At 48.5% G+C, this 23,169-nt stretch overlaps 9 protein-coding genes across 9 annotated transcripts; 6 read left to right on the forward strand and 3 right to left on the reverse strand.

Annotated features, from left to right (window-relative positions):
- Positions 1-1,205: 1,205 nt before the first annotated feature.
- N7503_004504 (uncharacterized protein) lies at positions 1,206-2,352 on the forward strand (the record flags this gene model as incomplete). The annotated part of the gene is made up of 3 exons (XM_057064051.1): positions 1,206-1,392; positions 1,444-1,514; positions 1,561-2,352. The coding sequence occupies 3 exons, from the start codon at positions 1,206-1,208 to the stop codon at positions 2,350-2,352; spliced, it is 1,050 nt and encodes a 349-aa protein (XP_056921794.1).
- Positions 2,353-2,725: 373 nt separating this feature from the next.
- Positions 2,726-3,352, forward strand: N7503_004505 (GNAT family N-acetyltransferase; the record flags this gene model as incomplete). Its single annotated transcript, XM_057064052.1, has 1 exon — positions 2,726-3,352. The coding sequence occupies one exon, from the start codon at positions 2,726-2,728 to the stop codon at positions 3,350-3,352; it is 627 nt and encodes a 208-aa protein (XP_056921795.1).
- Positions 3,353-3,438: 86 nt separating this feature from the next.
- N7503_004506 (glycoside hydrolase family 78 protein) lies at positions 3,439-6,108 on the reverse strand (the record flags this gene model as incomplete). Its single annotated transcript, XM_057064053.1, has 1 exon — positions 3,439-6,108. One exon carries the CDS (start codon positions 6,106-6,108, stop codon positions 3,439-3,441), a length of 2,670 nt encoding a protein of 889 aa, XP_056921796.1.
- Positions 6,109-7,616: 1,508 nt separating this feature from the next.
- Positions 7,617-9,278, forward strand: N7503_004507 (uncharacterized protein; the record flags this gene model as incomplete). Its single annotated transcript, XM_057064054.1, has 2 exons — positions 7,617-8,117; positions 8,184-9,278. 2 exons carry the CDS (start codon positions 7,617-7,619, stop codon positions 9,276-9,278), a joined length of 1,596 nt encoding a protein of 531 aa, XP_056921797.1.
- A 2,160-nt stretch (positions 9,279-11,438) lies between these two features.
- Positions 11,439-12,747, reverse strand: N7503_004508 (PCI domain-containing protein; the record flags this gene model as incomplete). Its single annotated transcript, XM_057064055.1, has 2 exons — positions 11,439-11,468; positions 11,521-12,747. The coding sequence occupies 2 exons, from the start codon at positions 12,745-12,747 to the stop codon at positions 11,439-11,441; spliced, it is 1,257 nt and encodes a 418-aa protein (XP_056921798.1).
- Positions 12,748-13,448: 701 nt separating this feature from the next.
- Positions 13,449-14,706, forward strand: N7503_004509 (transcription factor IIF subunit TFG2; the record flags this gene model as incomplete). The annotated part of the gene is made up of 4 exons (XM_057064056.1): positions 13,449-13,706; positions 13,782-14,046; positions 14,097-14,293; positions 14,347-14,706. The coding sequence occupies 4 exons, from the start codon at positions 13,449-13,451 to the stop codon at positions 14,704-14,706; spliced, it is 1,080 nt and encodes a 359-aa protein (XP_056921799.1).
- A 357-nt stretch (positions 14,707-15,063) lies between these two features.
- On the forward strand, positions 15,064-16,606 carry N7503_004510 (CCCH zinc finger protein; the record flags this gene model as incomplete). The annotated part of the gene is made up of 5 exons (XM_057064057.1): positions 15,064-15,109; positions 15,163-15,681; positions 15,736-15,847; positions 15,895-15,950; positions 16,035-16,606. The coding sequence occupies 5 exons, from the start codon at positions 15,064-15,066 to the stop codon at positions 16,604-16,606; spliced, it is 1,305 nt and encodes a 434-aa protein (XP_056921800.1).
- Positions 16,607-19,659: 3,053 nt separating this feature from the next.
- On the forward strand, positions 19,660-21,923 carry N7503_004511 (putative bZIP transcription factor; the record flags this gene model as incomplete). The annotated part of the gene is made up of 2 exons (XM_057064058.1): positions 19,660-20,773; positions 20,831-21,923. The coding sequence occupies exons 1-2, from the start codon at positions 19,815-19,817 to the stop codon at positions 21,921-21,923; spliced, it is 2,052 nt and encodes a 683-aa protein (XP_056921801.1). The 5' UTR covers positions 19,660-19,814.
- A 778-nt stretch (positions 21,924-22,701) lies between these two features.
- Positions 22,702-22,914, reverse strand: N7503_004512 (uncharacterized protein; the record flags this gene model as incomplete). The annotated part of the gene is made up of 1 exon (XM_057064059.1): positions 22,702-22,914. One exon carries the CDS (start codon positions 22,912-22,914, stop codon positions 22,702-22,704), a length of 213 nt encoding a protein of 70 aa, XP_056921802.1.
- Positions 22,915-23,169: the final 255 nt, after the last annotated feature.

A 23,169-nucleotide genomic window follows, 5' to 3' on the forward strand; every position in this document is an offset into this window, starting at 1 on the left:
ATTGCCATTCTAGTTACATACTCAGTAATGTAGATACTACGCTGGGCGCAGAGCAGACATGAGGCTGTGTACATTATGTGTAGAGAATGTCAAAGCCGATGTTACGTCTATTTAAATCTGGTGGCGTCCGAGTTAATAATAATAAATAGGTTCAACCAGGGATCGAGTTATTGTGTGAAGAGTTTGGCAGCAACAATCAGCCCCACTGGATCCACTCTCTGAAAATGATTTATCTGAAGCACAAAATTCCACTGGATCTGCTGGACGAGTCACAAAAAGTAGAATTTGCTTTAGCGGTCATCTATTATTGCTTCTAAACATCATATTATGCTCTGATCCGTAGCCCTGAGGCGATGCGTATGTTTTGATAAAGTTTTATATATTAAGCTACCATGTAGGATCTGGACCCCGGCTAGCGCATGTTGGATCGTGCATCGCGCCAAGCTCGATAGCTCTTACTGGGCTCGGATTGGATTGAACTATTGATGATCTGCGTGGCTGATCAGCCACCTACGAGTCAGAATAAATTGACGACTTTGTACATACCGAGCACAACATGCTGGAAGCCCGGCACTCCATTGGCATTGATACGCGATCACGGCATGTAGATACTCATAAATTGCCGTCGGGATATATTTCAACTTTGTTTTTCCCCTCGAATCGTTTCCGTACCTCCCGAGTCCCCTGAGCAGATTGGCTGGAATGCCATATCAGATGCGATCGGAGCGTCATCCTTCCCGATCAGACTGACCCACACTGCTCCATAACCCCATCCCACTAAACTTCAAACGGTATGATGGATCCCCTTAAACGGGTCTCAACAAGAAATTGTGTGTCATTGCAATTCACACCGCTGCAGCCTTCCCTTCTTGGTTATGATAGACAGGGCTAACGCGGCGAACCACAGAAAGACAATGTCATCCTAGCCAGAGCTTAATCGATTAGACCAGAAAACCAGGACATCCACTTGGTACGCGAAGGCGCGCAAATCCCGACTCGGTGGCTTACACCCAGTCTGCCAATGATCGCTGATGTACACCACGAAATCAATCTGATTCGTAGATTTCCAGGTTTCTCAGGCGGTGTTGGTCTGATCTTGTGTGACCCTATAATGTGGAGGGTCCCGACATTGCTCTTCCCCAGGAGATTCAATCATTCTTTCGTCCCCTCATCTCTCGCTTTTTTGGCGTTTGCTCTTGTTCAACATGGCTCTTAGCGCGAGAGGTACGCAGATGATCGTGATCGTTTCGGTCCTGGTCGCTCTTTGTGCTATATGTGTGGCTTTGCGCGTGGTGGCGCGTTTACGCCGGAGAGTTGGCTTTGGCGTGGATGACTATCTGAGCATCTTGTCAATGGTTCTGATGCTTGCTATGCTAGTCGAGTTGATTCTATGTGAGTTCCATACCTTTTTCTCGGCTCGAGTCCCTTGCTGATGTCCAATAGGGTGTACAATTGGAGGGAATGGCGCTCATGTCAATACACTGGACAACGAGACAATTCAGAACTATTACAAGGTATGTATACCTTCTCTGCAGGCATGACATAATCTGACACACCCAGATCTTCCTCGCCAACCAATTCACATACTTCGTGCTATGCCCCGCAATCAAGATATCTATCATCTGCTTCTACCGCCGAGTGTTCACCACGCCCCAATTCCAACGATTTACCTTCGGCCTAAACTGCCTCATCGCCGCCTGGGGAACCGGAATCTTCCTCGCCTGCGCCGGACAATGTCGCCCCCTAAATGCATACTGGGATAAAAGCATCGATGGTCACTGCTTCAACGCCAACCTCTTCTTCATCGTGAACCAAGCTTTCAACGTTCTGATGGACTTCGTTATCCTCGTCCTCCCGGTGCCCATGATCTGGGGACTCCACCGAGCCTGGCAAGACAAACTTGCCCTAAACGGCGTCTTCGCGATAGGGGCCTTCGTCTGCTTCGCCAGTATTTACCGCATCGTGGTCTTGTTCTGGATCAGTCCCGTCGATCCTACATATACAGTTTACCAAGCAACATTATGGACGCACATTGAGCCTTCGGTTGGGCTTATCTGTTCTTGTCTGCCCATCGTCCGAGGCTTGTTCCCAGCATTCACGTTGAAAAAGGGGTCAAATCGCAGCAATGCTCCGTATTATATTAACACGGATATCAGCAATTCGCATATTTTGTCTAAGTCGAGTCCTATTTCACCAGACCCGGAGTATTTGAAGATGCAGTCCGCTATCTATACTGGGAGTCAGCCTACAAAGAGGAACTGGTTGGGTGATGAGCTTGGGATTCAGGTCCAGACTGATATTGCTATTACCCCTGACAATGACTCAACTACAGCGTTGAAGTCGCATACTTGATTCCAGCGGTTTTGCTATGCCGATATGACATTATGATATTTCAATTCTTTTTGTGACATGGTTCATTCACACTCGCGCACCTTGCCCGATTGGGCGTCGTAACAAAAGTGCCTGGGCAAACCAGTGAATCTTAGTGAATGACTCTTCTATGTTCCCTTATTGTTGGCAGTTATTGTGAACGGTTTTACGTCCCCACGTGGCGTAACGGTCACAACTATAAATCCCGGGCCGAATGATCTGCCGGATCTTGCCGCAACTTTATTTATCCGAAGTACATCTTGTTCCCATGAATAAATAAATCCAATACCCTATCGAAGACAGGCTTTGAACTGAAAAGTACTTGCAGCAGGACAGTCTGCCCACTGCCGTCCAAATGGCGGCGGCTGGCACTCCTAAGTACCCGAGCATGCAAACCCCTCGACTTAACCTGGTCCGTCTCACACCAAAGCACCTAGGCGGCTACCACGCCATCTGGTCTGATCCCGTCGCAACCCGCTGGTTTCCATACGAAATTAGCGAAACACTCGAAGAAAGTGCAGAGCGGATGTTCGATGTACTATCCTCCCAAAACTTACACAGTGAGCATTTTGCCGTTTTTCTACGCGATGATATTGATATGAGCGGCCTTCGCCAAAACAACACGCATCCAATAAACTCCAATGCAGACTCGAGCCAATCAATCTTTGAGCCTGGCTTCCTACTAGGCATAGTAGGAGACTATAGCTCAGGTTTCGTCCCGCAAGTCGGATTCATCTATCATCGCTCGGCATGGGGATACGGGTTCGCGACTGAAGCGCTGACTGTGTATCTTGAGATGCTATGGGAGAGGCCGCAATTTAATGTCGTGGAGGCAGAATGTGATTCGGAGAACCATGCTTCAGCGAATGTCTTGAGGAAATGCGGGTTTGAGGTGGTTGAGATATTGACAGGGAAATATGAGATACCGTGGAAGAAGCCTTCTGCGCGCGACTACTTGAGGTTTCGACTTACGAGGCCATGATGCTGGAGATTAAAATGAAATGAGTCCATATGTCAATCAATTTGTTTGAAGCCAATTTTCTAATATCACCTGTTCCAAGTTGCGAATCAGACAAATGAGTCCTCGGGGTGGAACATAGGAGGAACAAGTGCCTTCGGTGGCCATCCAACTTGACTATCGAACTTTGTCTCAAACGTATACCGCCCAGATCCAATCAACTTCTCATCCTTATCACCAGGAAGAACAACTTTCGCCCTGGAATTTGGCGGAATAACAAGCTGTAACTTGAAGCACTGGTCGGCTAGAACCCATGAACACTCCAACTTTCCATAAGCTGTCTCATAAAAAACTTCAGCAGAGGTAATAGTGCCCCCAGGAACAGGCTTGACAAGAACTTCTCTCCACCCAGGCTCAAGTGGACTAACACCCGCAACGGTAGCATGCAGCCAATTGATAATTGACCCAAGCGCATAATGATTGAAACTTGTCATTTCACCCGGATTGATACTTCCATCCGGACGCATACTATCCCACCGCTCCCAGATTGTCGTCGAGCCCATGGTAATGGGGTACATCCATGACGGACAGGATTTCTCCTGAAGCATCCTGTATGCAAGCTGAGGATATCCCGCCTTTGTAAGAGCGTGCGTGATAATAGGTGTACCCGCGAAACCGGTCGAGACCTGGAATCTGGATTTCCGAACTAAACGCGCGAGACGTTCTCCTGCCGTTGCAAGCTGAGCAGGGTCATCTATAAGGTCGAAGACGATGGCCAGTGCGAGGGCAGTTTGGGTATCGCCGACGAGAAGGCCGGTAGAGGAGACGTATTTAGCCTGAAAGCGGGATTTGAGTGTATGGTAATCCGCTTCGTAACGTTCAGCGTCGTATTTTTCGTCAATGATTTTGCTGATTGATGCGAGAGTGCGTGTGACATGGACGAGATATGCGTCTGCGACGAGTGTTCCATCTGTACGTGAGTTACCCGGGTTATCGGGGGGTGCGGTGGGATCGAGCCAGTCTGCTAGCTGGAAGATGGTGTCTTCCCAGAGGTTGTCTGGGCCGCGGAGGATGCCGACGTCGACCCAGGCTTTCATGCTGGGATACTGGCGGCGGAGGAATTCTGTGTCTCCGTAGCTTTGGTAGAGGGTCCATGGGAGAAGGACTGTGACATCGTCCCAGACGGCTTGAGGGAATGTAGGCCAGAGGGCTTCCGGGATTACGTTTGGGATGACGAAGGGTGGAATTCCGTGGTCATGGGCTAGTTGTTCTGCTGAGAGGTCTTTGAGCCAGTCGCCGAGCATGCCGGCTGTGTTGTATAGAAAGCTGGCGGAGGGTCCGAAGACTTGGATATCACCTGTCCAGCCTAGACGCTCATCCCGCTGAGGACAGTCAGTGGGAAGGGAGAGGAAGTTTCCGCGCATGCTCCAGGTAGCATTTTCGTGGAGTTTATTGATCATTTCGTGTGAGCAGTTAAACCAGCCTGTTCGATGGAGATCTGTGTGCATTACTTCTGCAACAAGATTTTCGAGAGTAGGAGTCCAGCCGTCGATCTGGACGTATCGGAAGCCATGGAAGGTGAAGCGTGGTGACCAGTCAAATATCTCGCTACCAGCAGAGATGATAGTATCGGTACACTTGGCAATGCGAAGTGGACGAATGCCGAGTTCTTGATTCTCGAGGACTTCGGCATGAATAAGAGTCACGGTGTGGCCGGTAGGGTTGACAAGAGAAGGAATGCGGACCCGACCTACGAGATTTTGACCAAAGTCGACAATCTTCTTTCCAGAAGGCGTTGTGATAATTTCTATAGGCTTCACGGTCTGCGTAACTCTCACTGGGGGCGCATTGGGTGCCACAAATTCCGTCTTGGGGAATTCAGTCTCACGAACGGCATCCCAAGAAGATTCCTGATCGAACGAAAGAGTATTCCATCCTTTCTGGTCTTCGCGAGCATCATAGACCTCTCCATCATAAATCTCACTGGTGATGAGTGCCGATGCGTGGCACTTCCACGACGCATCGGAGACAACAGACACCTTGTCCTGCACAGAATTGATCTCTAGCTGGGCGATCAATGCCATTTCATCACCATAAATAAATCGCTGACCACCAAGGAACCCCAATCGTGTAGCATACCAGCCTTCGGCAAGTTCGACTGCGATGACATTTTCTTCATTCGCCCGCAACAACGATGCTACATCAAAGACCTCATAGTTCAGTCGGTGGTGGTAGCTCGTCCACCCCGGTGCCATGCAATGATCACCAACCGGGATACCATTAATATAAGCTTGGAAGACGCCCAGGCTGGTTATATAGAGACGGGCATCTTGCAAAGCAGTTGCAGAAAGCTTGAATGTCTTCCGCAAGCGAAGGGGACGTAAAGGTCCTTCGGCCTGCTTGGCAGGACTAGTGATCGCACGCGCAGTCCAGTCCTGAGGACTCAGCAAGCCACACTCCACACTTGTCCAGCTCGACCATTCTGTTGGCTCACTGCTTGGACCGCCGTGGGATCGAACACGGACCTGGGCTGATTCGCGGGAAACGAGAGGCTGACTCGGCCAGGGCACAAGAACGGACTTTGATGCATTGACATGGTATGATTCTGGACTTGAACTACCACGCTGAATCTCGATTTCATATGATTTCTGTTCCCAATCAGGGACGGTGTGTTCGGTGGCGGCGAACTTCCACGAGATGCGAGGGCTGGGGATTCCGATGCCTAGTCCTGTGGCATGTTGTTCAAAGGAAACCGACGTGATTGATGGGCTTACAGACATGATGACGGCTGCTTGGGTGAGCAAGATGGTAAATTTTTGCCCAGAATCGTCTTCATTGCGAACATCACTGCCTAGATGTGACGTGTAGATTGTGCTGCTTCGGGGTAATTGACACCGACCCCAGCAGTTGCCAGCCCCGCATTCTTGATGGCCTCCCGTTGCCGATGTTTACCCGGGGTCAGGCCCATATTCTGCAACAAGGTTTTGCCGTTGGCTTAATCAAGCCAACACTATCTGCGATCGGTCTGATGTAGTATAGAAATTCTGGTTAACCCACACTGCACTACGGAATCAAAATTAGCCACGATAGCCGACGAGCTGGAAGGTGTACACGTTCTATCTAGACAACTAGTCTTTATTGAATCTGAGGGGCAGACAAATTGCGCAATACCAAGCACTGGTGAATTATTTGAGGATTCCAAGGTAAGGATCCAGTTTTCAGGCCAGTATGCCCATGGAATGGCTAGGGAAAATTCAACAAGGCCGCTTAGAGGCGTAACACTGAACCCTGGGGCAATGGGGGATGTATCAAAGTACCTTCATATGTTGACGATTGGTCTGAGAGAAGTCCGAGAAACAAGATCCATAGTCACGATAGTGTTATGTAAAATCATGTCATAATGATCTCGTGAATACCATGTCCTCCTTCTCAGTAGCAGGAGCTGTCGAGATCCGAGACGTTTGATGGACTGTCATTCTGCACTCAAATCTCAACATCACCTGCACAAATTAGATTAACAAAGAGCAGGATCCTGCTCAATCGGCGATCTATCAATACAAATTGTTTTGCTTGTTACACTGCTCACAAATAGCTCACCTTGGCATATGAGCCCCAACTTGCCCGAACTCATAGGCTGAAGCATCCTGCCATGAAGTATCCCAACAGGCTTAAAATATCCTGTTTTGAAAAAGCGTGGCGGATTAACAGTGCTTAAAATTGCCTTCTCGATGGGAAAACTTCGGGGAGGGGAAGATTGCCCGATGTGATCACCCGCGGTACCCAAACCCCGGATTACGCACCCCGGATTTGAGGTCCAGGTGGGGATGATAGCCATGACCCAAGATGCAGTGATCTGTAGACATTTACATTGCAGGTAGAATACTTTGTCTTGTCAGACTTCAATTTAAAAACGCATTTTTAAACGAATTCATGTTGTGTTGAATATCTCGAGCGGAAGTCCAGGGTAGAAGGCAAATGGCACGTGGTGATGGAAATCCTGGGTTTCAAGCCATTGGGTTTTCCCCTCATATCCCGGATCTGCTCTTTGTCTACCCACATCCGCATTTTGGGTCCTTCTAGCCGCTCGGCTTGCCTCTGCAAGAATGCATACCTAGCAGTGAGCTTGCCAGCTGATTATCTGTGGGTGATGGCACATCCCTGAAAGCTAGGGATACATAAACGCCTCCACACCCCTCGAAAAATTGATCATCCCTGTGGTTACCAACTTGGTTCCCCCTTTCCATTATATCTCATTGGGTCAATATATACCTGCCACAAGTCACCCATAATGGAGAAGCCTACTACAGAGTTCATCGAGCATACGGACACCCAACAACTCAGCCATATAGCCAACCGGGAGGATCACGAACTAAGCAAATGGCGAAGCGTCAAGAAATACCCATGGATATTTCTATGGTGTATTTATGCCGTGTGGTGTATCCTGCTTGTCAGCTTCGAGAACCAAGCATCCGGCAACGTCACCAGCATACCGGAGTTCCGCAAGGACTTTGGCTTTTATTATGAAGGGAGTTATGTACTAGAGGCAAAGTGGCAATCAGCTTTCAGTGGAGCGCCCGTCGCATCCGCTGTCATCGGAGCCCTTTGCTCGGGACAGATCGCTGATACCATTGGGCGTAAAATCACAATCGGGGGCGCGCTTCTGATCTCTGTCGCGGGTATCACGCTCGAATTTGTGGCGACGACGAATCAGATGTTCTTCGGTGGAAAGTTTTTGAATGGATTTGCATTAGGCGCGTTGGCTTCTGTGCCTATGACTTATGTCGGCGAGGTATGCTTCCCGTCTCAACCTGGTTCACCTTTTTGTGTTCTATATTTGACAACCCTGTTCTTATAGATCGCTCCCCTCGCCCTCCGCGGTACACTTACTTGCCTCACAGCACTAGCCTATGTGATCGGTCCTCTCGTCGTAGCCTTGATTACCAATACAACGGGCAGTTATACCAGCCGCTGGGCCTACCGCGCCGTTTTCGCAGCACAATATGGCTTCGCCGCAATCGCCGTCGCCTTAATCACCTTTATGCCCGAGTCCCCTTGGTGGCTCATCTCCAAGTCTTTGGAAGACAATGCAGACGATTCCCTCCGTAGACTGGGATACAGCGAAACCGAGCGCCCTAAGAAGATCGCCATCATCAAAACCACACTTGAAGAGGTACGCGCTGAGACAGAAGGAGCTACCTACTTTGAATGCTTCCGGCGCTCCAATCTGCGAAGAACAGTAATCTCCATTGCCCCGCTTAGTATTCAGGCGCTCTCAGGTGTTGTGTTTGCAGCGGGCTATTCAACATATTATATGGAGTTAGCAGGATACAGCACACAAATGAGTTTCAGACTCCAGATTGCACAGCAAATACTCTCACTTGTCGGCAATGTCATGTCTTACTTCGTCATTGATCGTCTCGGTCGCCGGAACCTCATGATCTACGGCCTCGCCGTGCTAACAGTCATCCTGATGCTAACGGGTGGTCTTGCCGTCGTAGCTTCTCAGACAAATAACCCCAACGCGTCAGGCGCAGTGAAAGGAACTGTCGCGATGATTTTGATCTATTGCTGGTGGTACAATATGACAATCGGGGCTGCAGGGTATACCATCCTGACGGAAGTTTCCACATCGCGACTGCGGATTAAGACAATTGCTATTGGGTTGGCGTTGCAGAATGCGTTATACACAATGTGGTCATTCGTGTTGCCATACCTCTTCAATCCCAATGAGGCGAATCTGGGTGCGAAGGTGACGTTTGTATTTGGGGGTTTGAGTGTGATCTGTTTGGTCTACTTGTGGTTTTACCAGCCTGAGACCGCGGGACGGACTTATGCAGAGTTGGATGAGATGTTCACGAAGAGGGTTCCTTCGAGGAAATTTAAGAGTTATAAGACTGATGCTGAGGCTATGGGAATTGCTGTGAAATGCGGTGCTGAGAGTGATGTTTGATCTACATGGCTCATGGACTTGGATATGAAACACGAACTTGCTATTGTTTTGGTTACCTGCTGTAAGATGCCCGAGACAAGAGTATCAAGTGAATGGAGTAATCAAACTGCTTGTAGTGTGCGTCTGCAAAGCTAAGCAAAATGTGTGTACTAGTATCTGCAGAGTCGACCGCCACATTTGGGCCGGTATGATTTATCTCATTGACCGCCCCTTCTTTTCACACTCGTATTACGCTTAAATTTTGTGACTTCTTATTACACAATATTTGAAGCCCATCAATATTTTCTGGCACTAGTCATAGGCCCAGAATCACTCGGTCTCATCAGTGAACCATGGCTCGCAAAGGTATTCGCAGAACCCACACCGGATGTATTACCTGCAAGTCGGTCCAATCCCCAATCTCCTTGCCATGCCCTAAATACTGAATCTTGATCAGAATTCGCAAAATAAAATGCGATGAAACCCGTCCAAACTGTTTGAAGTGTACTTCAACGGGACGAAGGTGCGATGGTTATCAACCATGGGTTCCCCGAGCACAACGAGTCCGACCGTCCATATTACCTGGTGCAACGGATTTAGATCTACGAAGTTTGGGATTTTTCCATCAAATCGTTGCACCGCGCATTCTTCCATTCTTCCCCGAATTCTGGACTAAGCTCTTACCTCAGTGGCTACACCAAGAATCCGCTGTCAGGCATGCGGTAGTCGCTATGAGCTCCTTATTTGAACATGCCACTCAGCGCTCTTTTGTCAATCAGAACTTTGCCGTGGGCCGCTACAACGCCGCAATCAAAGACATCACCGGGCCATATCATCGACCCCCAGACCTGGATACAGTGATCATGACCTCTATTCTATTCATGAATATCGAATTCCTGAGCGGAAATTTGAAGGGATCATTGGTCCATTACCAACATTGCAAGAATATTTTAAAAGCTCATCAAACGAACACACACCTGACACGGCTCTTTCGCCATTGTGAGATGTTTGCGCAATTCTTCTACGAGTTCTATCATCATCCATCATCACACACATATGTGCCTATTACTGGGAATTTTCGAACAATGGCTGAAGCTCAGAAGGCCCTTGATTGGCTGACCCATCAGACTATAAAGGTGTCATTTGCAATTGATTATACGAAAGCGATTACATCATCGAGCCCAAGCATTCTTCTTCAAATTAGATCGATGCAGCAGGCGCTCAATCAGGATATGAGTGCAGTGGCACAAGGTGCGATGCAATTAAAATCTCGACTTTCGCCGTCTAACCAATGGGCATCCCACCAAATGCTCATGCTAGAAGCAAGATGCCTTGCCTGTGAAATTTGGACAAATCTTGGAATATCTGCTTTGGAAACAGACGCCTATTACATCAAAGCTAGACGGCTGTTTGAAATCCTGACTGTGATTTATGGCATGGCCCTTCCCCCTCGTCCTGTGAATCATGTGAATGATATTGGGATTCCAGAAATTTTGCATATTATCCTTATGAGGAGTCGGAGTCTGGAACTTCGTCTCACCACCCTGGATATATTCAGGGGAAGATTTTGCATTGATGGAGGAACTTCAGACTCTCGAATGCTATATTATACGGCAATACAGGCTATTCAGCATGATCATGGTATCATACTAGGATCAGAATGGACTATACCTAATGAGAATGATGGTCTACTAGATGAGGCAAGTCCGCTCCAGCCTGTACTTAGTCAGTCTCAGTCCCTGTGTCCTTGGGTTCTTGTAGTGATAGCTATTCGGGAGCGAATACAGCAAGTCAGTCAAACAGACTCCAATTGACACTCAATGCTTGTTTCCTCTGATGATCTTAATCGGCTAAGTGGACCATATATAGCTCAAGTACGTAATATTATGACTTGGGGGCTAGGTGAGGCTCGATAGAGAAGCAAAGAGTATTAACGTACACCTCGGCAGGCAGGTGGTGATAATAGTTACGGAAGGCACCATAGATATATGCAACAATGTTTACATTTCACAGGGAGATTGGACTTCCCTTAAGAATGCTGAAACTGACAATAAATGATTCAAGACACCTCAGTGGCAGGTAGCAATTGGAGGGTATTCTAAGCTTGGCTAGAGTGGTGTAAACCACGGGCATATAGTAGACATCAATTCGTAGAAAATTCATCAGATAGTCATAGAGCTATCAGTGCACCATTTGACCGGCAGCAAATTCCTAAAAGATTAGCAAAAGAACATGAACTAGCCTTTAAATGATCGTCACATACCGGGAATTGTTCAGAAATACTACTAGCCACCTGTTCCACATCCTCTGAGAGTTTCTGCACCCCGAGGTCCCATTGGCGAAGGCTCTTACGAAAGGTAGGATCGTCAAATTCACCAGTTTCAAAAGAAATGATACCATCTATCTGGTCGATACGACCACGTAGACGCCCTTGTTCCACCATTCGGGCAGCATAGGCCTCGGCCTTCTCACCGGCAGATAAGTCAACGGAAGCCTGAAGACCCAAGATAGATCCCAAAGCATCGGCTGTAATGTTTTCATAAAGCTTGCTTGCCGCAACGAGGTTATGTTCAATAACGGCCTTATCAAGAACAGTGGCACCATCAGCAGTAACAGCAAGCTGGTGGGGCGCCAATTTCTTTGCAAAAGCAGCAACCTCCTCCGCAGTGAGAAGTCGATCGAGGAACATCTTCTCCAAGATAGAAAACTCGTCCACGGAAGAAGCTCGGTCATCCTTGTACAGCCGTGAAAGGGTGCTCCAACGTTGTGGGCCCGCTGGCGCTAAAACCGCACACCGGATAGCAGCCGATAGCGCTGTGAGTCGATCACCCTCATCGACACCCTCAGCTAGACTAACATTGAAGTATTCCTGCGAGGCATCCAGGAACCGACGGCGAGCATCAAGAATGCGAGCCTGGGAAAGTTGAAAGTACAGCTTGGCATCATGATCTTGGATCTTGCTGGGCAAGTTCTTGATACGGTTCAAAAATGTTTCTGCACTGGTCGTATCTTCGTCTTCGAGATAGTAGCGCACGATCCTAATCCAGAGCTTTGCTTTGTCTTCATCGGAGACCAGACGCTGCGAGCTGTCGATGGTGATTCCCTGTAGTGCCCGTGCTGCGGCGGTATATTCCTCCTGTGACTCGTAGGCTTCCGCTAGGATCTCGCGAATCTGTGAGTCCTGCTCTTCGACGGATGTTGTGCGAGACTGTAAGAGCGTGACGGCGTGCTGTCCGACCTTGATCTTGATTTCGGGGTCGAACTTGCGGAGGACGGCGATGAAGGAATCGAGGAGAGGGCGAGCGGCAACAATGCTGATAGACTCGCTGAGAATAGAGTCTAGGTAGTATACTATGTCTTGAGCAAGTTCGTCACCAGATGAGCTGGTCACAATATCATTGAGGAGGGTGTTGTATTCTTGAAGCTTCGTGGATTGGTGGGGTGTGGATTCGATCGCTGCCAGCGCTGTTGTGACCCTTTGGGAGGCCATTATTATAGACAGAGGTAAGGGAGTGAGCTGAAAGATTAGTTCAGTCGTCGTCTGGGTCTAACAGTGTTGTTGTAGGAGTTGTGGAGGTTGCATTGTGGTTGAGGATCGAGAGGTGCAAGCTTATCGATAAGAAAGGCGGAGAAGATATGTATAGGCTTATAGCAGCTAGCTTACAAGTCTGCGCCGAGGAAAGTACAGGAAAACCTTGATCACACTCAATCTTTTCTTTCAGATGGCTGTCAATGCAGCTTTAAGGTAGCTCAATAATGTCTAACACTATTGGAATTTGCCAAGTAAGTAAACGTGGCATTGGTGGGGTTCAAAGCTCACGCTGACCTCTAACACATATGGGATCAGCACAATAAAAAACCCAATCAGTCCTAGAATCCTCACTAACATGTCACAAATATGTATCAGATCGCTGTCTATTCCCAAATATAAACTTCGTCTTAAAGCTTTTAGCTCTGCATTTATGATATACCTTCGGAGCTAAAGTGAAGTCATCACTGCCAGCTTTCACCGCCTTGGCCAGTTGGTCTAGGCAGCTCCACTCAGTGGCGCCTCCACTCGATCTTCGTTCTTCAAATTCCATCAACGCTCATCACGCCCGTCAACTTCGTGTTCCTCTCTTGGCTGGGCAATCGCATACCCTCAATCTCCACCCGTCCTCGAATCGGAGCTCTCCTCTTCCACTCTCCACCATGGCGCAGGTCAAACAAGACCCCGATGCCATGTACATCAAACCCGATCCTGATAACAAGGACTTGGTTTTTGCTGATATGGACGATGACGACCTTTACGAAGACGCTGGAGATCTGGATTTCACAGAAGCCGGCCAGCATGCGTGGTTATCCCGCCTTCCTCGGCAGCTGTGGGAGAACTGGGCGCAAATCGACGATGACGAGGAGATTGAAATTGGAACAATGAGGATAGAGGGGGACCCATCAGACCTCAAGCGGGTAAGTGTGGCGCATAATTTTTTGTCAATGTGTCTGGGTTCTGATCTCTCTGGAAACTAACAATCTCACGTGCAGGTCAGCTTGCGGCTCCACGAACGACCAGATAATAAAGACATCCCGAAAGACTACACCCTGCAACGCCAAACAGTCACTTCCACAAATGCCTCACATATGACCCAAAATACCTATGTATTTACAGAGAAGGATGTGCCCGGCGCTGAAAACCGCATGGCTTCGTTTGGAGAGACACGATCTGCCTTGTATGAGGCCATGAAGCGCGAGGCCAGGAGGAGAGAGCAAGGCAAGAAATGGGAGCCTTATGTGAGGAAAACAGTACCAAGTATGCTTGCGCGAGAACTGTTGGAGATATTCTTTACTCACATCTTCTAGAACAAACGGCGCTCATCGGACGAATCAGCGAGGAATTCAATTGTCTACCAGTGGAGAACGAGGAGTTCCGGAAGATTTCAGAGGCCAGGGCTCTGGAGGCCCTGAAGCCAAAGGCGGGAGTTCATTTTGTGGAGAAAATTCCTGCTCACCTCCTACTTCAACGTCATGCTTTGCCCTCGGACAAGGGCACTTTCGTGGTATGTGCTCAGTCTTGTTTACATTGCCTTGTGATTTACTCACACCATTCCAGCAAGCTACGAAGGCCTCCAAATCCAAGTCACAAGAAAACAAAACTACGCGTATTGCGCAAAACGAGCTGCTGGACAAGATTTTCCAGTGCTTCCGCCAATACAAGTACTGGCCATTTAGGGCCCTCAAACAGCGCCTACAACAGCCTGAAGCTTATCTTAAGCAAACTTTGGAAATGGTGGCACATTTGATCAAATCCGGAGATCATTCGATGACATGGCAGCTGAAGCCAGAGGCACAGGAAGAGAATTACGCAGCATCATTTGACGATGCTCAGGCTGTGGCTCCCGAGCCTGAGAACTATGATGATGGCTCGGATGATGACCCGACTGCTTCTGGCGTTGATGAAATGCAATTTTAAGATATCGAAAAGCCTAAGCCTAGATTAGAGATATCTTAGTAATAAATACGTTGTAACATCAATAAAATACCTGCAGAAATTAGCATGACATTATTTGATATCCCGTCTCCAATCCCCGCATAATCTAGCGTTGAACCCTTGTTGTGATCTATGCGTGCCACCAAGCTGTCACATGACCTGGCCGCGCCACCGGCGTTAAGGTTTGGATCGCGACTCGTCATTCCAACTTTCCTCCCCACGAGCTATCTCTCACTTGCAAACTATTTTCGGCTACCTTTGTAATCCGGAGACTTTCAGAACTCATTCTTTGTCTTTCAACTAATCAGACATAACCTTACAGCTTCCAAGCAACCCCTCATGACTGAAAATGAGGATCTGTTGACCAAGATTGGTCGACTTGCAGGTAAGAAAGCAACTCCACACACCCTCAGGCAAACAGTGATCTCATATATACAGGTCAAATCAATCGACACAAGAACCAATCAACCCAGCATCCTCAGTCCGCTCACCAGTCACACCATGTCTCTCGCCACGCACCTTCCCACTCAGGTTGGGCACCGTACTCTCGAGGCAGAGGTCGACCGGCAGGTCCGCATCGACACCGTACACTGGTTTTGAATAACGGAGCTTCTCGATCCACGCCAAGTTCTGCCTCTTCTCCTGGCCCTGCGAGCGACAACGATGGCGAGTCGCGCCCCGCGCCCACCTCGAACGGGTGGGTCGCCCGAAATGACCGCCATATGCAGCTCATCAACTCCGCTGTCTACGACAAAGAAAAAGAGGCCAGAATTAAGGCCATGGAGGAGACTCGCAAGTTTAAAGAACAACGACGCGCCGACCGCGAACAATCCAAGGTTCTTCGGTATGCTCAGGGCCCTGCAGGTGCATCTGTGTCTACTTCTTCGCAACAGATTATTGTCAATGATGTTCCATTTAAGGTTGTACGCGGAGGCAGCAAGTTGGTTCGCGTATCAAGTATGTCTCATTTTTAACCTTTAGTACTATCCGGAACTGGCTCACCTGTTTTAGATGATCCGAATACCGCCAATACTACACCAAAGCGTGTTACCGTTGCTGGCGTGACTTTTGTCCGGAGCAAAAATGGCAACCTGCACCGTCTTGGTGCTGTTGCCTCAAAAAGGTATGTTCCCCATCCAGTGTTGAGTGCTTATACTGACAAATACATAGACAACCAGGTACCGCCAAGAAGCGGGACGAACTCTGCAAAAGATTCAACACGACCGGTATCTTGTCATCCGGCGGACTATTTAGCCCCGCCATATCGAACACTCGTGACTCGGAAACTAACTCACTCATTTTGATACTAGGTGCATGCTACAAAGGACCATCCTGTCTTTTTACTCACGACCCAAGCAAAGTTGCCATCTGCAAAGACTTCCTCCAGACAGGCAAGTGCAGCGCAGGTATTAGCTGTGATCTTTCCCATGAGCCATCGCCCCACCGTTCCCCCACCTGTGTACACTTCATGAAGGGACGGTGCTCCAATGATAACTGTCGTTATGCTCATATCCGCACAACACCTGGTGCCCCCGTCTGCCGGGATTTTGCGACTTTAGGTTACTGTGAGAAAGGTGCCCAATGCGAAGAACGTCATGTGCACGAGTGCCCTGACTACGCCAATACTGGAGTTTGCCAGAAGAAGCGCTGCCAGTTGCCCCATGTTGACCGTGCCGGTCAGATCCGCAAGGCTGCCGCGGCTGCGGCCAGTAAAGCCGAGGGTGGAGAGGACGAGTCCGATCAATCTAGTGAAGAGGAGGAATACGATGCGATTGATTCGGATGATGTCGACTCGGACGAGTTTGATGACATGCCTGAAGAACTGATCGCAGGTGAGGATACTAGTGAGATGCATCAGCAGCAAGACTTTATCCGCTTCTAAAAGCAGTCTTGAAACTTGTCAATAGGAGATAACATCTTGCTGAGAGCACGTAATTTATGAGCGCACTTTGGATTTGACCTTCTTCTTTCTTTCGTTGATATTCATGTGGTTTTGGCTTAGCCAGAATCAGTGATACCCCTGAACATGTTGAGATTCATAGCATCTCTGAGAAAAATATCATTGAATACATAATTGTGTCCGGTCCTCCAGTTGAATAAGTATTCTATAATGTTCGTATTGATTGTGGAGACCACGGGGTTTAGCACTTGAGGTATCTGGATCTCACATGACGGGATCCATGGATACCAGGTAATATGCTTAGGAATGGAGTTTTCCTAATGTTAGAAACTCAGGAGGATTATCCGAGAACCATTTATCTTCCAAGGTCAATACCAGCTTGTCCAGTCGATGCAGTCGTACTCGACTCCAGAGTCGAATAGAGTAACACATTGATTTAGGCTAGGTTGGCTGATCCTGTAAAAATGGTAGGAAAGTAAACAGAATGGCCGCATTCTACAGTCTCCCTTGCCACTACCTTCAGCCTGACAGTATCCTATTAGTCCGTAGGTAGCGCTTAGTTTAATCACAATTCGTAGCTTATATAGGGCCCCGGGGTGTAGTAGATATACAAAGATTTCACTAGCAGAAAGCGTTGGCAGAATATTATGTAATCAACTAGGAGGGTTCTAAATTCATACAACACGAATGAATTGAATGGGACAATGGTAATTAGTCTAAGTAGAAATGATTAACATTAGGATTACAGTTACTACGCAATTTCTAAAAGTGGTTGTTAAGGGTGTCAAGAGGTTGATTGCGGTGTCAGATTATCCTTCTCTAATTTGGTATAGGCATAAGGGCGTAGGCTGAAAGCTAGGTAGAATAGAAGTAGGCCCGGGAAGCGACAATGTGTATCTGCCTTGGGCTTCAGTGGAGGGGGCATATATCTCAAATTTTGAGATGCGAATGCAATAAACATTGGCATTATTAAGAACTTACTCAATGAGGATTAGTATTTGCGTAGTTTTAGGTTTTGGTATGTGGATTGATTCATTGAAGCTGGGACTATCAAGTAGAATGATTGACTCCAAGAAGGTGAAGGTATCCTAGACTCCAAGAAAATAAACAATACAAGGTGATGTCAAGCCGAACATGAGATGACCAAAAAAAGTCTCCTTGACCGCATCGTCTCAAGAATCCGTAGATCAAGAAGTCTACGCAATGACTCATTCGGCCAGAATGTTAAGATTATCAATCACATTATCAACAATCAAGTAAACAAAGAAACAACAGCGTAGTAAGTGCCTACATCATCCAACACAAACATCACCGCTTCTCAAGGAACTGGTAAGGACCAGGACCAGCCGTCAAGGTGGAAATATTTCCTCGAATGGGAACACACCCGTCAGATCCTGCCAATCCTACCACCAACCGCCCCCATGCTCCTCATGTGCCCAATGCTCAGGGTGCAGAACGAAGATCAGGCAGGGAGCGTACACGGGCCAAAGTGAGGCTACTGTAGAACCGGGCTTGGCTGGATAACGTTCCAAGGATGTTGGGCAACGACGATACTCAGAACGTGGCTGGCCCCACGGTTTCCCCTTTTTATATTGGAAAACGCCATTCGATGGCATATAGTGGATCTACTAGATGTGGGGGGCATCTCCTGGTAGATCATGAATGAGTCATTCCAGCCGATTTCTCTATGGGATTCAAGAAGCTACTTGCACAGGATGTACACTATTCTCACGCTACAAGATAATACATCCACGAATATGAACAAGGGCATTCATAGAAGGGATTAAAATCTCACTCAGTCTAGTCGTCATCACAAACTAAAAACCCGGAAGGCGTTGCAATTGTCCAAGCACACGAGGATTGAGGTCATCATCTTCTAGGCTCCATTCCATTTGTATTTTCCCCCGATGACTTAGGTGCTTCATTACTAAGGCGGGAAGGAGGACCTCATCTCGATCTACGATTGGATAGACAGTGTTTTTCACCGCCAGATGCTAATCGGCCGGGGCCCTCTCGCACGGGGTCACCGTTTCCGAGGACCTATCACGGAACCTTGGTTATGATGCCGCGTCCTATAGCCAAACATGCTCAGGGGTTCCGATGCAGCCCAGTGGGCTCGACCTTTCAGTAGAATTCTATCAGAAGACAGGAACCGACATGATCCTGCGCTCTGGGCGGGTAGTGTCAACTTCGTGTTAAGATATGCTAACGCCGGGAGTGGTTCCACATGTAGAAGATCAGAACGAACGGGCAAAAAAGTAAATAAATGAATAAAAAATCCGGACCATCACTGGTTCGCAAATATTGAATTTCTGAAACGGAAATGACTTGACCATAGGAGTTGTACGAATCGTTGACTGTTTAGAGACCATTTTTGGGTTTGTCTTGGGTTCATCACGATGGCATCATCGTGATTCTCTTGTCCATACCACCCCACGTCCAGTGTGGGTGGTGACCCTGGCCAAAAATGGATACAAGGATTTGGATTTGGGCGTTTTGGCCCAGAAGATGTACCCGTCAGATTGGCCTGGGGTGGGAGCTGAAGGGCGTCATCTGGAGGGGACGAGTGATCAGTGCAGAACATCCGTGCATCGTGCATCCGCCCTGCTTTCCCGAGGTGTGCAAGACCTCGGGATAATCCAGAGAACCATGGAATGGGTGGTGGAGCCAACGGGCCGGACCCGTACAACGAGAAATATCCACAGAAGCAAAGAATCACTCAAGAAATGAAGGTCACACCGAGTCAGAAATGATTGGAGAAGAGAGAATATTGAATCTCGGGCAGCACAGACCTTTTGTCTCAGCGGGCCGACAAGGTTGATCGATAGGCTATCGTCTATCGATAAGCAACATTCCCCGCTTAAACGTGATGGGATTTTCACTACTTTGGTCTATGAGGTCTACTGGTTTGAGCAAACCTCAATAGGAAGGGAAACATTAATTCTAATTTTATTTTGGGCTTCGTCGATCAGGTAATGCCCGATCAGGTAGGGGAAAGGGGAGAAAAGTAATAGTATGCGCTCCAGGGCCTGCACGTCTGCCCAAGATGAGCGAAGCAGCCAATGACGGAGGAAGAGGCACACTCCAGTCCCGCGCAGACCGCTAATCGTACTGTCTACTTTGACTCATTATCCATTGTCTATGGAAGACTTAAGTATCCGTGACTCGTGAGGTTTCGGGTCAACCGCCCATGCTTGCGCCTGCTACAATTACCCGGCGTCTTCCCCCTCTATTTGCATATCAAAGATCTTGGATTCATCTTGCATTTTCGATTCTCCTCGATTTTGCTTATTTATCATTTACTTTTCTCTTCCACCTGACTTTCGCATACTTCTTGTCAACTTGTGTTGCCCCGCCCCGCCCCTCTTTTCCCTTTACACACTATATCCACCCACACACCGCCTCTTCCGCGATGGCACGGTATTCTCAGTTTGACTTCTACCAGCAAAATCCATCACCATTAGATGTTACGCCATCAGAAGAGGAGGAGATGAACGTGTTAGACGACAAGATTTTGGACTCCACCTCTCCCGGACTCGCTGATCCGCGACGTGCTTCATACGACGAGGCCTACTCACATCGGAATTCAGTCTGGTCCAACTATTCAGCCGGTTCCGATCAGTCTCGTTCCAACTCGCATCTAGGTCAGGCTGTTTTGGATTCCGGCGTTCCCTTTATGCCCGTTGACGGGGCCCACTACGCTCAACCATGGTCTCTATCCCGGAACGCTTCTGGTTCATGCACTCCAACTGCCTACGATCAGTATCCATCAGAAGCTGAGAGCAATTCTGCTCCCTTTCAGGGGGGTGCGGTAGGGCCGGTCGGCTCCATGTCCATGGGTGCGGTGTCATATCGCGGCGCCATGGGCTTCCAGCCGCCGGGTGGGGTCGCGATGTCCCCGCAGTCTAGCCAAGGTTGGATGCCGGCGCCTATGGATCTGTCCGATGCGAACCCATCTAAAAGCCTATATCGCAATGGATCACCGTTGACGATTCGACGGGATGGAATTCGCAAGAAGAACGCTCGCTTTGAAATCCCTGCCGAACGCACGTTGAGTAACATCGACCAACTGATCAATCAGTCGACCAACGAGGACGAGATCAAAGAGCTCAAGCAGCAGAAGCGGTTACTGCGTAATCGTCAGGCGGCGTAAGTAGTATTTGAATGACCGGGTCTTGCTTGTTACTGACCTTCGTTGCCTTACAGACTGGACTCACGTCAACGCAAGAAGCTTCACACCGAGAAGCTGGAGGAAGAGAAGAAGCAATATGCTCTTGCGATGACCCAGATGGAGGAAGTCGTCCAAAGACTGCAAAAACGAGAGGCAGATCTGATGCGTGAGCAGGAAAACTGGATAGCTCAGCAGCAGCAGGTCACTCAGTACCTGGAAAACTTGCATATTGAGAAAGACGAGATGATCCGTGTACACACCCTGGAGACGGCCGATCTTCGAAAGAAGAACAACATCCTGATGGAGACCGTCGAGAAGTTGGAGCGTGGGGTCAAGCCTGGCATGGAATCCCATGGCGAGTTCGGCTTTGAGAATATGTCGATGGATGGCCATCCATGGGACGAGTTCTCCATGCCCAGTGGACTCCCCATGCAAGACCAGATGCCTGCATCGGGTCCAATTCAACCCCACGCTCTGACCCAGGTAAACGAGAGAGCCGAGAAGCCCTCGAACTCGGATTATCCGTTCAGCTGGAATGCCTTCTATATGTGTCTGCTTTTCGGTGCATTCATCGCTTCCAACAATACCTCCCTGCCCGGCCGAAACCTTCCCCAACTGTCGGAAGAGTACCGCGCCGAGTCGGCTAATGTCCTGAAAGCGGTACTAGCCTCATCCCCGTCGGATGCTACTCACTCCACCAACGCAGTGGCCGCCGCTGCTAGCGCTAGTGCCAGTGCAGCCATGACCGGCATGGACATGGCCCAGATGGGTGGCATGAGTGGATCCTCCACGCTAGACGAACTGCACGATACGCTAGTCATTCCGACCGAAGAGCAAGAGCGCGCACAGGTCTTTGCCATGAATGCGGATCAGTATAACTCACTGACAACCTTCGAAGGTGAAGGCAGCTTTAAGCCTCAGCCGCCTTCGGACTTGCAACAGGCACTGGCTGCTATGCGCCACAATGTTGCTCAGCATTCACGGATGCATGATGCCACCTCCAATGTATACACTAGGTCGCTGATGTGGGAGCGAGTCCCACAAAAAGTGATTCACGATTTCCGTCGTATGGTCCAGGAGTTTGGGGCTGCTCCGGTCAAGCAGGAGATGGGCTTTCAGTCCGCTTGACGTCGGGGTTCCACTCTGGCCACGACTTTTGGCTAAAGCTACGACAGACTTCCCTGCATTTGATCAAAACTGATTTTGGCTCCGAGCGAATCAGAATGACATGGGCCGGCAACGGTTCTCCACTGCGTGCCTGGATAGACCACGCAATTTCCTTGTAATGACTTCTTGTTTCTATTCTTATTTTCCCCTTGTTTCTTTTTCTTACTTTATTCTTATCATTTGATTTTGGGATGTTGATCTGTTAGCGATTTTGGAGCGACTTTTGTCTATTTACGTGGGAGGAAGGATTTTATTATCATAACATACGGGGAATGATGTACATGGGATGAGGGATTTTGATTATTGGCGACACAAGCTACGAGATCCACTGGATATGCTTTTGTTTTTCTAGCGTTGGTATGAGCGGAGACAGCATTCGGGATGGGTCGTTTCCTTTTGGTTTATGGATTATCTTCTTTGTCAATGTTTTTCTTTGCCTTTGGGAGGCTCTCCCAAGGTTGATCTTGGCTTTTCCTGTTCGAGCGTTAACTAAACCCTGGATTGGCGGCGACGCCCTGGATGACTTATGACCGATACGATGCAATTGGAATGATTTCCGACATGATGACTTTGCTTTTCTTTAATTGGGTCGCATGGCGCGGCTATGCCCGATCTTCGAAATGGGGCTTTCGGTCTGGCTTCACCACTACCGAACTACATCAAATACCATTTCTTCTGAGATCATATTCATACCTCTCCGATTTCCTATTTCATTTAGACCGGACTTATTTGTTCTCTTCTAGGCTTTCCTTTCTCGGCAAAGTTCACGGAAAAAATCGTCATCCTGGTGTTCTGTCCACTTATTCTCGCTAGCCGAAGGACCTTGGGAGCAAGTCACCTCGTCGCGACACCCAATCACTTCTCCTGAATTATGTCCGATTTCCGGTCCACCACGAGGCACTGGAGTCAAGCTCGGACCTGACTCCACGAGCCGTCCAAGATTCCGAGACATGGTGGGTTCGATCTTGCATACTTCGGGTCTAGGTTGTGTTGTAAAAGCGTGGTTATACGACGCCAGAACCAACATCCACCACGTTACCCAACCACACCACCACAAAGGTATTCTAGATCGATTCTCACTTGTGTTAGATAATAAATTATACTTCGCAGCTAATCCTGACCCATAATTCCACCCTAACTAAACCAAACATCTAACGGGGGCGAAAACTCGTGGCCAGGGTTCCTACACTCCCAAGGTACTCATCTC

Source organism: Penicillium pulvis (genome assembly GCF_028828015.1).
Source record: "Penicillium pulvis strain IBT 33274 chromosome Unknown contig_23_segment0_segment0, whole genome shotgun sequence".
Taxonomy (NCBI): Eukaryota; Fungi; Ascomycota; class Eurotiomycetes; order Eurotiales; family Aspergillaceae; genus Penicillium; species Penicillium pulvis.